This window comes from Papaver somniferum, unplaced genomic scaffold (genome assembly GCF_003573695.1).
Source record: "Papaver somniferum cultivar HN1 unplaced genomic scaffold, ASM357369v1 unplaced-scaffold_24, whole genome shotgun sequence".
In the NCBI taxonomy this organism is placed as follows: domain Eukaryota; kingdom Viridiplantae; phylum Streptophyta; class Magnoliopsida; order Ranunculales; family Papaveraceae; genus Papaver; species Papaver somniferum.
Genome location: NW_020634374.1, coordinates 6,782,642 through 6,794,991, shown reverse-complemented (window position 1 = coordinate 6,794,991; position 12,350 = coordinate 6,782,642). Strand labels below are relative to the sequence as shown.

Below are 12,350 nucleotides of genomic sequence, written 5' to 3'. Positions count from 1 at the left end.
AATTTAATGGGCTAGGCCCAAAAGAAAGAAGATGGAGAATTATTTCATTTGTCCAGTTATTTGGATATGGGAATGTGGAAAGTGGGGAGCCCATTATGTCAACATCATTTACAAGATATTAAAAAGATATATGGAGATATTTATTTTTAATGTAGAAAATAAAAGTGTTAAGTAAGAAATCTACATGGACTAATTGGTGGAAATTAAAAATATAAAGAGTATGGAAAGAATATTATTCTTTATGGTTGGAGTTAACAAAGAATAAATAATTTTCAAATAAGAAAAATTATAAATGCATGAGAACTATATTATTTGACGCGTGGCACATTCTTATTGGAGGATTTTAAATTATCCTGTCATGTGGCGTATTCTCATTCGGTGATGATGTGGTAGTGGTGAATAGAAAAGGAAAGTGGATTCCTTTGAAAGCTATAAATACGCTATGAATACAAGAAAAAGGGGAGGTCCAGAGTCTGAGCGAAACATAAGAGTTTTTATTTCTTTGTTTTTTTTTAGATAAAAGAGAAACTTTTTATTAAATAATGAGAGGCGCAGTATGCCTGTCTAAAAGAGTTTCAAGACAACTCGGAGCATTGTGAAGTTCCTATACAAAGGACTTATGTAACCTTACTTTCTTAGCAGTACCATCAACTAAGTCATTGTTAACTCTCAAAGTATGATTAAAATTCCAGAAACTGAATGAAGTAATTTCTCCGCTAGGGTGGAGGAAGAAACTATTTTTGATGGATAATATTTAATGTTTTATTTATTAGACAATAATTGCTCAATTATCTGTGCTATTCATGACTATAATTTCTCTTCTATAAATGCTTCATTTTAATTGTTTTGTGTAGTTTCTACCGATCTTTTATAAGCGAAGGAGGTTATATTTTTGTGTAATGACGAGAGTCGCATAATTAATTTTAAACGTTTCATCTTCCAAAACCTGAGATTGGGTTCGATATGGTTTTGAGTATTTATATGAGTAGTTGTTTGAGATAATAAATTGTTAATTTTACAAGCATCGGAAGTAGTGGAATCCAAAACCCTAGATTATTCTCTCCTTGGTAACAGAAATCAAAATTTATTAGTTTTTCTTTTATTTGTCTTAAACCAAACCTTCAAAATAGTTCGAGTATCGAATCCCTTACTTCCGCTGTAAAAACTACATCACGTGCGTTTTGGGATAAGTTTTTAAGAAGAACAAACTTCACTATTTATTGAAAAATTTCAGCATTTGTATCTTTTTAACTGCATCTATGTATAAAACTTATTTATTTTTACCTTAATTCTTAGGAAAACCCAATTTAAACTCAATTTTCGACCTATAATTTCGAAAGAAAACTGATTACCTTCCATATAATATGTTGAGTTATAGCATCATTAGATATTCATTTTAGTGCTAGTGGTAAACTTAAACTTGACAGTGGGTAAAAAATAGAAGGAGGTGATGGTGGGGAAGGAGGAGGAAGAGATCGAGGTGTTAGTGGTGGCGAATCTGAACATCATAATTGGTTTGGTGGTGGCAGAGGTGTTGTTGGTGGCGGATCTGAGTATGTTAGTGGAAGAAAATCATAGAAAAATTCCTTTAGGGAATGGAGATCAATAACGAAGATAAATAGGAGGAGCGCTGGTGTTGGCGAGGGAAGTAAAGAAGGGAATGATGTTGATGGAGAATCAAGATATGGTTATGGTTTTGGTGGTGGTACATGAAGAAAAGGTGTTGCTGGTGGTGGTATGAGAGATTTAGAAAGACAGAGAGATGGTAAACCAGATACGAAAAAGAAGAGGAAGAATGGGAGGATAGGTTGGGTATTATTTTAAAATTGAAATGACCTAATTTAGACATTTTAAAATATTTGTGGTTCTTGAATTACTTTTGGGGAATATGGAATTTTTATAAATCACAATTTATTGATGGATTTTTTGTATACCAGATATGGCACCTAGTTATTTTACTTTATTTTATGAAACTTATAACGATGATAAGTCATCTTCAAGAGATGAAGTGCGTAAGTTTTACACAAACTTTGGTGGTGTGAAACCCAGACCCCGAGGATATAAAATTATACTTGTTAGGTCGGGGTTTAGGAAAGCCGAGTTAAATAATTTGGCTATGCTAGCTAGTAATGTCTGGAAAATTATTGAAAATCCTGATTATCTCCTAGATAAGATTCTTAAAGCTAGGTTTTTTCCTGAATCTGATTTTATAAATGCTAAGTGTCCTAAAACTTGTTCTTGGACTTGGAAATGTTTGAATGGCATTAAAGAGATCATTAAGCCTTTTATTCCCTAGATAGTGGGAGATGGTCAATTTATTGATCCCTGGTGTATCAAATGGATCCCACTCTGGGATCTGCCACACCTAATCCTATGGTCCCCCTGATCCTAGCATTAAAGTTTCTTATTTCATTGATCTCATTACCAGATCTTGGGATATGAGTAGACTTACCACCCATTTTGATGGTGCTTCTGTTGAGAAGATCATGAGGGCTTGGGATTTTACAAAGAATGGTATATTTACCTCTAAATCTGTCTACTTGGGAATTATAGGACTTAGTTATTCCCCTTGTAGTAATCTTTGGAAGCTCATTTGGAAAATCAGAGTTCCTCATAAAATTCAGATTTTTACTTGGAAAAACGGAAAAAATGTTATACCTACTAGAATTATCCTCAAAACTAGAATGCCTATGCATGTTGTTGATTGTATTAGATGTATTGATCCTAATGAATCTGTCATGCATGCTTTGGTCTTCTGTCCTTCTGTTAGTCGTGTTTGGTTTCTCTATTCCCTGTGTGTTAACACTCAAGCTTTTAGTTACAAATCCTTCAATTGATTGGTTGATGTTCTGGTTAATTGATCATGTTTCTAAACTTCCCGATGAATCTCAATGCTTGTTTGTTACCATTCTGTGATCTATTTGGAGTAGCAGAAACACCCATATTGTTGTTTAGAATAGAGCCATAGCTATACTCTTAACTAGGAAACCTAAAATTCATATTGGTCACTTTATCATTATTGGTTTGCTGGATAAATGGATGCCCCCACTTCTTGGATGGATAATATGTATCACTGATGGTGCTTTCGATGATTCCTCCCTGGATAATGGAGCAGGCTATGTGATGAGAGACTTCACCAGCAAAGCTTCCTTTTGTGTTGCAATAGTTTTTGAAGTTGAATATGCTGTTGAGGCTGAAGCTAAAGCTATCTGGGTGGTGTTAAAGAAAGCAGTGGAGCAAAAACTTTCTTACATCATTATAGAAAGTGATGCACATGATCTTATCAAGCAATTTTCTTCAGGAAAATTTGATGGTGATTATAGGACGGATGCTATCTTTAAATACATTCAGCTATTTTATTCTAAGTTAGAAGCTTTAATTTTCACTTTTCTACCTAAATTATGTAATTCTGTTGCACACGAACTTTCCCAATGGGCCAAAAAACATAAGTCTTCCATGTACTTGTCGGTGCCTCTAATCTGGCTCTTCCCAGTTGTTGAGGGGAACATTAGCCCTGTTAAAGGTGGTTGTTTATAAAATTTAAAATAAAAAAATGCGTAAATGAAGTAAAAAGGAATTGAGAGTTGAGTACTGTGAATCTAAATAGTGGGAAAATAACCTCAGCTAAGAAGAGTTAGCGGTTATGGTCTTATGGCTCCTATAGGCTGGTTGCCAGCTGCGCTGGGCTAATGTCATTATTATCTTTAGCGTGTTTTGTGTGTCGGCTTTTATCATGCCACATAGTTGTACTGTACAATGCTCTTATTTTTATTTTAATTTTTTTTCCCCGAAAAAGAGGCAAGCCTCAGATACGTTGATATTGATATTCCGATCTAAAGTCGGGAGCAGTTACATGACAGACTAGGAGGATTCCAACCATTACATATATTTTAAACAGACAACCAAGCCACTTAACAATGCAGTTAAAAAACATAATCCGAAGAAGAACCCTAACCATTTCATACAAGTTTTCAAGTAACATAACTAGTTTAAATGACATAACTTGGAATGAAAGTAACACATTCAAATTATATAACAAATCCACAATTAATAGAGATGTTAGGATCCAAAAATCGAACCATTTCCCAAGTTTTTTTTTTTTTTTAAATCATGGTAAAACGTATGACACAAGGATAAAGGGATCCATAGATCCACCCATTTGGCAAGTGTATTCTTATAGTAACAGTAACAAAGATAACCCGAATAGGTCATCCTCTGGACTCGGTCTGGGTCTTCAATGAAATCTGTATTATGTAACTTTTTGTTGCTGGTGTCTTCAATAACTTTGGCATTGTTGTTGGTGTCTTTAGGGAACATGTTGGTGCCGGTGACTTTGGAAAACCTGGTGCTGCTGCTGCTGATTTTATAGATCTTTTGTTGATGTTGCTGTTCATGAAAAGCTTCATCAAAAGGGAGAAAATCTATGAAAAACCTTATTTACAAATACCCGATCTACAAATACCTAAAGTTAATACCCAAATCTAGAAACTGAAGTAGAAGCTTAAATTAATTACTGAAATCAGAAGAAAGAGTTGATAAATCTAAACCTAATTCGAAAAATCAGTAAAGGGGAAAAGAAGAAACCAAACCTAAATCTAGAATTCAAATAAAGTAAAAACATAGCAGAAAGAAGATGAATCAATAAATATAGTGAGAAGATAAGAGATGAAGAAGGATTTTATGCGAGTATCGGCTTAGATCTGCCCCATAAGAGCGAATCTGAGTCGCCGACAAATTTAATTTTTGGTTCCTTTCTCGCTCTGGTCTGGAGAGAGAAACGTGTGAAAAAGTTAGGACGTGTGCTTTTATTCTTTGCACCTCTCTTCTTTTTTTCCTTTTGAGTAATATTTTAACCATTCGTACTGTGCCCTTTTTTCCCATCAATTTTGTTTAACCATTTGAGTCAAATAAAATAGAAAATAATAATTTATAGTGTCACGCCTGATGGTGAACAAAGAGTGCAACGATACTACACTGACCGAGACTTTATTCTGTCAGAAAATTCGAGAGGTCTAACGGCACCATGATAAAAAGAAAAGCGATTCTAACATTAGGATTAAGAAATTAAATATTCACCGTCTTGTTGGGAAGGAATTTACCACGGGACTTTTCTCGGCTGGTCTAGCAATTCTTTTTCAAGATTTTTTCGCAAAGAATAACCTTGTCACTGAGTTGACTCGTTACCATCCAAGACGACTGTACTTGCTTTGTACCATGTACTTTACAGTTTGCGGTTCAACTTCTCTCCTACTGCTTTTGAACCTTTCCGCGAACTAAGCAGCAGCATTATCTCATTTTCTCCCCAACAAGGGCAGGCAGCATTACCTGCTCAAAATCTTCTTCACAGCTATCATCTCCACAGTTGATTCAATTGGATAACTAATCTTGTGCATTCTTCTTGCTTTATTCTTTTCCTTTTTTAAAAAAATCTCCCCTTTTCTCCAATCATTAAAGAAGATTTGAAAAGTCCTAATTTGGGGTTTTTGGTTTCTAGAAGGTTTGAAAAGTTCTAATTTGGGGTTACAATCTTTATTAAATTCTATCGCTAGAAGACGTTTAGGGTTCTATCATGGTACCCATAAAGTTGAAAAGCTTTCAAATGCTGTGAATTCTGAACACAATCGAGAGCAGCAGCAGAAACCCAAACTCTATTTTCACGTTTTTCTGTATATTCATTGGAATATCTATCAATCATCATTGAAGAAGCTGAAATTAATAGAGTTGTGGATGCTTTTTCTCTGAATCTATTCGGTATATTATTATCCCTTTATCTTTTATCAATGTGAATCTTAGTTTCAAATACAGATTGTTTAATTTTTATTTTCTACTCTTAATTTCAAAGTTTTTATTCCTCTGTATGTAATTTATCTTATTTTGCTAGGTTCAATTAATCTGATTCATAAAGTTAATTCTGCTTGATTTGGATTTTGTGGTGTAATCTTTTTGTTTCATAAAATTTGTTCTGGGCTGAGTCCATGGACATGATATTGTTAGGGATAGTACATTGAATTCTCATACAACTTCGACTTGATCTCTTGCTTGTGAAATCCTTCAGTTCATCTGTTTCTTGATGTGAATGTGTTCGTTTAAGATATTGTGAAATGAGACACTAGGTTGATAGTGGACGTTCTGCGTTGGGCCTATAGAATGGCTTAAGTTATGCATTTGGCATTACCTTACTAGGAATGTAAGGGAAGCCATGGAACCTATTGAGAGAAAGCAGTTAATAGACTTTTAGCTTTAAGCCTGTTGGCGGGGTAATCGGATTTCCTTTTTTCATGCATGAATTACAAAATACTTGTTGATTCAAATGTTTGGGGTGGATCAGTATCCAAAATCCCTATTAACGTTTAGGTTTGTAAGTTCGAACAATGGCGTGGGTGGCTTCTTAATAGCTCCTTGGCCGTAAATATCTAAGTTGAAAAATGTGCATAGGTTGGACCGTTGGAGATGCATTTGGTTATTCTTTCAAGTTCCTATTTGGGTATACATGTAAATGTTTTTCGTACTTTTTTTTTCTTTCAAACTTGTGCTTGTGATGTTCTCTGCAAATATGTTTTGATTATAGTTGTTACCGTGAGGTTGTTTGATAGGAAATGAAGTTTTACTTTGTCACATTTGTTGCTTAAGATTCATGGTTCTTCTTTTTCTTTGGTGAAAAGTTCACTATTCATATTTGTGAATATCCACTGAGTGCCTATACTCTATTGTTTCAGATGGACGTACAAAATGCCCAACCAGGGCATATCGTTGAAATAAGCAGAGACTTGATATCTGAAGGATCAAGTCATGGGATTACCAAAACTTGTAGTGGGTTACCGTGTGGCTTTTCTGATGTGGGAGCACTTTCTAAGGATGCCAAAGAACGTGCAGCATCCATGAGGAAGCTTTGGATTTCTATTGCCCTTTGTGTTGTTTTCATGACTGTAGAAATTGTTGGTGGTGTTAAAGCTAATAGTCTAGCGATTTTAACTGACGCCGCTCATCTCCTATCAGATGTTGCAGCTTTTGGCATCTCTTTATTCTCTTTGTGGGCAACAAGTTGGGAAGCAACTCCACGACAATCTTATGGTTTCTATAGGATTGAGATCCTCGGGACTCTTGTTTCGATCCAGATGATATGGCTCTTAGCTGGAATATTGGTATACGAAGCCATTTCTAGAATCATCAATGATACAGGTGAAGTTCAAGGGTTTTTAATGTTTCTAGTTTCTGCTTTTGGTTTGGTGGTTAATATTGTCATGGCTGTTCTGTTGGGTCATGATCATGGACATGGTGGGCATGGTCATGATCATGGTGAGCATGGTCACGATCATGGCCACGGCCATAACCATAGCCATGATGTTCATGATCCTCATTCACATACCCACAGTCATGACCATGAGCATGGTTCAGACCATTCAGAGCCGTTGCTGAAATCTTCTGAAGTTGGGGGTAAAGAGAAGAAGAAGAGAAATATCAACATACAAGGAGCTTATCTGCACGTTCTCGGTGATTCAATTCAAAGTATTGGGGTTATGATTGGAGGGGCAGTCATCTGGTATAAACCTGAATGGAAAATAATCGACTTGATCTGTACACTCATCTTCTCGGTAATTGTGCTCGGAACAACTATTAGAATGTTGAGGAACATACTGGAAGTTCTCATGGAAAGTACACCGAGAGAAATTGATGCAGCAATGCTTGAGAATGATTTGTGTGAGATGGACGAAGTTATTGCTATTCATGAACTTCACATTTGGGCCATCACTGTTGGTAAGGTACTTTTGGCATGTCATGTTAAGGTAAAGCCTGATGCTGATGCAGATTTGGTGCTGGACAAAGTTAGCGATCATATTAAGAGGGTTTACAATATAAGCCATTTAACTATACAGATAGAACGCTAGAAGCATGATCTATGAGTGTGGGTTATGTTGAGTCTTCAGTTCGGCCGAGTTACTCGCTACTTGGCCAAGCCAATTCTAGATTCCTCACCGAGAACAAGCAAGTGTTGGCAAGTAAATCACCGAAGATAGCCGAGTTTCACCAGTGTGAGTTTTGTGTATGCCTGTGTTTGAATTTTTACTGATCTATTTGTTTGTAATGATTCCTTTAATGTTGAATGTATATTTCGTTGTATTTGCATTGTTTTAATGGTATTGGTGGCTCTGCTTAAATCGCTCAAGGAAGAGTGAAACTGACGATTCTGAAATTGTGTTACCAGTGGGCAGGAGGAAACTCGAGAGCGGCAAAATGATTAAAGGCCCATAATGCATAAATCTATCTTGCATTTTTCTTTATTAATCTTGAGTACCTATTTACCTAATCTTCTTCGTTTTTTTGCCTTTTATTTTTCCTGCGTAGTACCTACTGGTTTGTCCAACTTGCAAGACCGTAAGTCGTCTAATTAGACGAGGGCTAGTGACATCAACTCATTAGATAAGCACAAACATTTTGCCGACAACTAATCTTCTTTCAACGTGCGCCAAGATGCAAAACATAATTAACTAATGATAAGTTCATTTATTTATACTCACTAACAAAATGGGTTCATCAAGAAGAAACTCACTAACAAATCTGTTCTTGATAGTACTGTTTTCAGTTTCATGGATTGGTACTACCACTTCATCAACTTTAACAATCAGTGCTGTTGAAAACACTTTTCTTGAATGTATGTCTGCAAAAGCTCATCCATTATCACAAATTCACACCTCACAAACATCTTCATATTCATCTCTTTTATACTCTCCTTCTATTCAAAACCTTAGATTGGTCACTTCCATCAAAGCCGAAAAACCAACTATCATACTTGCACCAAAGACTGCCTTGGAAATAAGAAAAGCTCTACTTTGTAGTAAACAAAATGGTTTACAAATCAGAGTAAGAAGTGGAGGTCATGACTATGAAGGTTTATCTTCTACTTCAAATTTCCCGTTCATCATCATTGATCTCGTAAATTATCGTTCGATCTCTATCCACCTTAATACACGAACTGCTTGGGTTCAGGCTGGTGCAACAGTTGGTGAACTTTTCTTACAGAATTAATGAAAAAAGTAAAACTCTGGCATTCCCTGTTGGGACTTGTCCTACAATGGGTGTTGGTGGGCACTTCAGTGGAGGTGGTATCGGAATGTTGGTAAGAAAATATGGTATTGCTGCAGATAATATTATTGATGCCACAATACTTGATGTTAACGGGAAAATCCTAAATAGAACATCGATGGGTGAAAATTTGTTTTGGGCAATCAGAGGTGGAAGTGGTGCGAGTTTCGGAATTATTCTTTCATGGCAAATCAAATTAGTCCAAGTTCCACAAGTAGTCACTGTTTTCTCACCTAGTAGAGTACTAGAACAAGATGCAACAAAACTTGTTATGAAATGGCAACAAGTTGCTGATAAACTTCCTCAAGATTTATTTATTAGACTCGTCATACAACTTAGCACATGGAACGGAAAGAAAACAGTTCAAGTTGTTTTCAACTCACTGTACCTTGGTAGTGCTCAAGATCTACTCAAAATAATGCAACAAAGCTTCCCCGAGCTCGGGTTAACCGCAAATGACTGCAAGGAGATGAGTTGGATTAATTCGGTCGTGAACATCGGGAACTATCAACAAGTTTCTCAATTGCAAGATAGAACACACCCCGATACATTGCCTTTCAAAGCGAAATCCGATTACGTGCAAAAACCGATATCCCAGGATGGGTTAGAAGGTCTTTGGAAAAGAGTTCTTGAAGAAGAAATGTATATGGTGTACATAATTTTAGAGCCGTTCGGCGGAAAGATGAATGGTATTCCAGAGACGGCATTACCTTTCCCACATAGAAAAGGTAATTTATATGAGATTCAATACATTGTGAAGTGGAATCAAGGACAACCATCTCAAAAGCATATAGATTGGATAAGGAATCTTTACAATTACATGACTCCATATGTTTCGAGTTCACTAAGAGCAGCTTATGTCAATTATAGAGATCTTGATTTGGGTAAGAATAATGATCTGCCTAATGTGAGTTATTTGAAAGCTACTCAATGGGGAACAAAGTATTTCAAAGGAAATTTCAAGAGATTGACAATGGTTAAGAAAGAAGTTGATCCGCAAAATTACTTCAATGATGAACAAAGTATCCCACCATTTTCAGCATCAATATCAGTGAGTGATATGTAGGTGACTGATAAGTTCCAAGGCAAATTCTTACGGTTTGATTTGAGAGTGAGATATGATTGCTAATATTTTATTTTTCCATCAATAAGTTGAAATATTCAAAGTATTACGTAGACTTTTGTTGATAATGATCAAAGTATATCACCATTATTGCTGCAATCTTATTCATGACCCCTACATAGGGAACGCTGCAGTTGTTTTTTTTGGACAAGTTTTTAACGCAAAAAGGCTTTGAAAATTACAGGGTTATTCCTATGTACTAACTTCTATAAGAGTAATAGTTAGTGTGCACTATTGGAAAAGTTGCAAATTTGCCAGTGTCACTTTTCTTATGTAATACTTTTTGTTTATTAAACAAATGAAAGTCTAATAGCAAGAACAAGTTCTTTTCCACATAGATGCAGGTAATTTTCAATTACATTTGATCAGTTATATAAACATAGATTATGATTAAAGCTAAATTAAAGTAAGGCAAGTAAACTAATATGAATATCAGAGGTAAAGAGTATTTGTTAGAGATTTCATCGTTCATCTTCCAATACGTTATTCACCGAATCATACTCAACATTCATGATCACTCAATATCAATAACCTTAAATAACATGTTATCTATCACGTGCTTAATCCGGCAAAACTCTTTGTATCATCAAAGGCGTAAGAGCCACACTTTTAATCCTTTCGCTAAATAACTTGGAGCAAGAACCACACGAGTTAATCCAATGGAAGCAACAATCTTTACGAGTTGAGGTTATTTTAACAATCTGGCGCAAGTTCCACTCGGATTTAACCTAGGTTAAGGTTCTACACATAATTGCATGGGAATAACTCATCGTTAACAACTATGTTTTAAGAAGCATGAGATTTATATTCTAGCAAAGCTTTCTACCAATTTTCTAACTTGTCAGCAAACAAAATAACTAAACCAAAGAGGAAACAAATTCATGAAATCATAACCCAGAAATATGATTTCTTAATGTGTGTACATATTTCATCATCAAACACGTGTATGTGAGAAGACACGTGGAGAGCATGCGGACCAAGTCATCAAAACATGATGACACGCCCACAGCCAAGAAGCCCATCCCGTCGACGTCGGATCTTCGCCCGACCAAATCCAAAGTCAGAAGTTAAAGGATGTACCAAAAGCACGGTGTACTGCGGAGCACCAAATAACTCCCGAAGAGTTGCTTTATCTCATCCCCAAAAGAAGCCAAGATCAACGGTGAAGAGAAGGTTGACTGACATGGACGTGACAGGGGCAGAAGACACTTGTCTGACACGAGCATGCGTCTCAACTACCCGCATTAAACACTCTGAGCAGTGTACGTGTCGATCAACCCGTGGAACGAACGAGGATGACTCTGCGTGATCAAGCAATGAACGAAGACCTCTGCGTGATGGACACAAAGCACAAGAAGATAAGGTTCCAACGGCTCTCAGAAACGGGTCCCACACTCTAACCCTATAAATACCCCCTCTCCACCAAGAGAGAGGGGGTCGAAAAAGAGAGGGAGGTTTAGAGAGAAGTCGAGAGAGAAGAATTGTTAGTGTAAGTTTACCTTTTAAAATTCGCAGACCTATGTAAACTCCAAAGTCATTCGACTACCTCTGTAATCATCAAATGCATAGTGAAAAAGACAACCCCGTGGATGTAGGCCTTAGTGCTGAACCACGTAAATCCCAGTCTTATTTACATTTCAGCATTTTACATCCAGTTCATACTCCACGAGTATTACTTTTACACTTCGTTTTCTTTATCTTCCTCTATGTGAATGCCTCTGGTGATAATATTAGACGAGGCAATGATAAACCCGAAGGTTTTGAGCCAAGGAATCAATACAATCGTCTCATCAGTGCGAGCATGTGTATAGAATGCGAACATTGTTTGTGAACATATAGATGCCTTCGTGATGTACGTGTTCACAATCTGGCGCTAGAAACAGGGACTCTGTCCCGGTAAAAGATTTATCTTATCCTGTGATTTCACCTTAGAACACACACTATGGTTGTGCCCTTTTTTGGGTTCAGCGTGTCTTCAAAACCTTTTTTATTTTTTGGGTTAATGTTCTTCATTTTCACAAACACCATTTCAAAGCAGACAAACCCGCGACTATCTATCACCGATTTGCATGTGAGGTGTTTTCTCCAACTAAGACTTAATAATCCAGATTCGTGAGTCCTCGTGACAGATCTGCCTTTTCAAGAA

The 12,350-nt window shown here is 36.4% G+C and overlaps 1 protein-coding gene and 1 pseudogene across 1 annotated transcript; both read left to right on the top strand.

The window, feature by feature from the left end:
- The first annotated feature begins 5,256 nt into the window (after positions 1 to 5,256).
- LOC113341062 (metal tolerance protein 1-like) lies at positions 5,257 to 8,156 on the top strand. The gene is made up of 2 exons (XM_026586096.1): positions 5,257 to 5,751; positions 6,717 to 8,156. The coding sequence occupies exon 2, from the start codon at positions 6,717 to 6,719 to the stop codon at positions 7,884 to 7,886; it is 1,170 nt and encodes a 389-aa protein (XP_026441881.1). The 5' UTR covers positions 5,257 to 5,751; the 3' UTR covers positions 7,887 to 8,156.
- Positions 8,157 to 8,542: 386 nt separating this feature from the next.
- LOC113340920 lies at positions 8,543 to 10,516 on the top strand (annotated as a pseudogene).
- The last annotated feature ends 1,834 nt before the right edge of the window (positions 10,517 to 12,350 follow it).

Coding starts and splice junctions, on each gene's coding strand:
- LOC113341062 (XM_026586096.1), top strand. CDS start 6,717: ATGGACGTACAAAATGCCCAACCAGGGCATATCGTTGAAATAAGCAGA.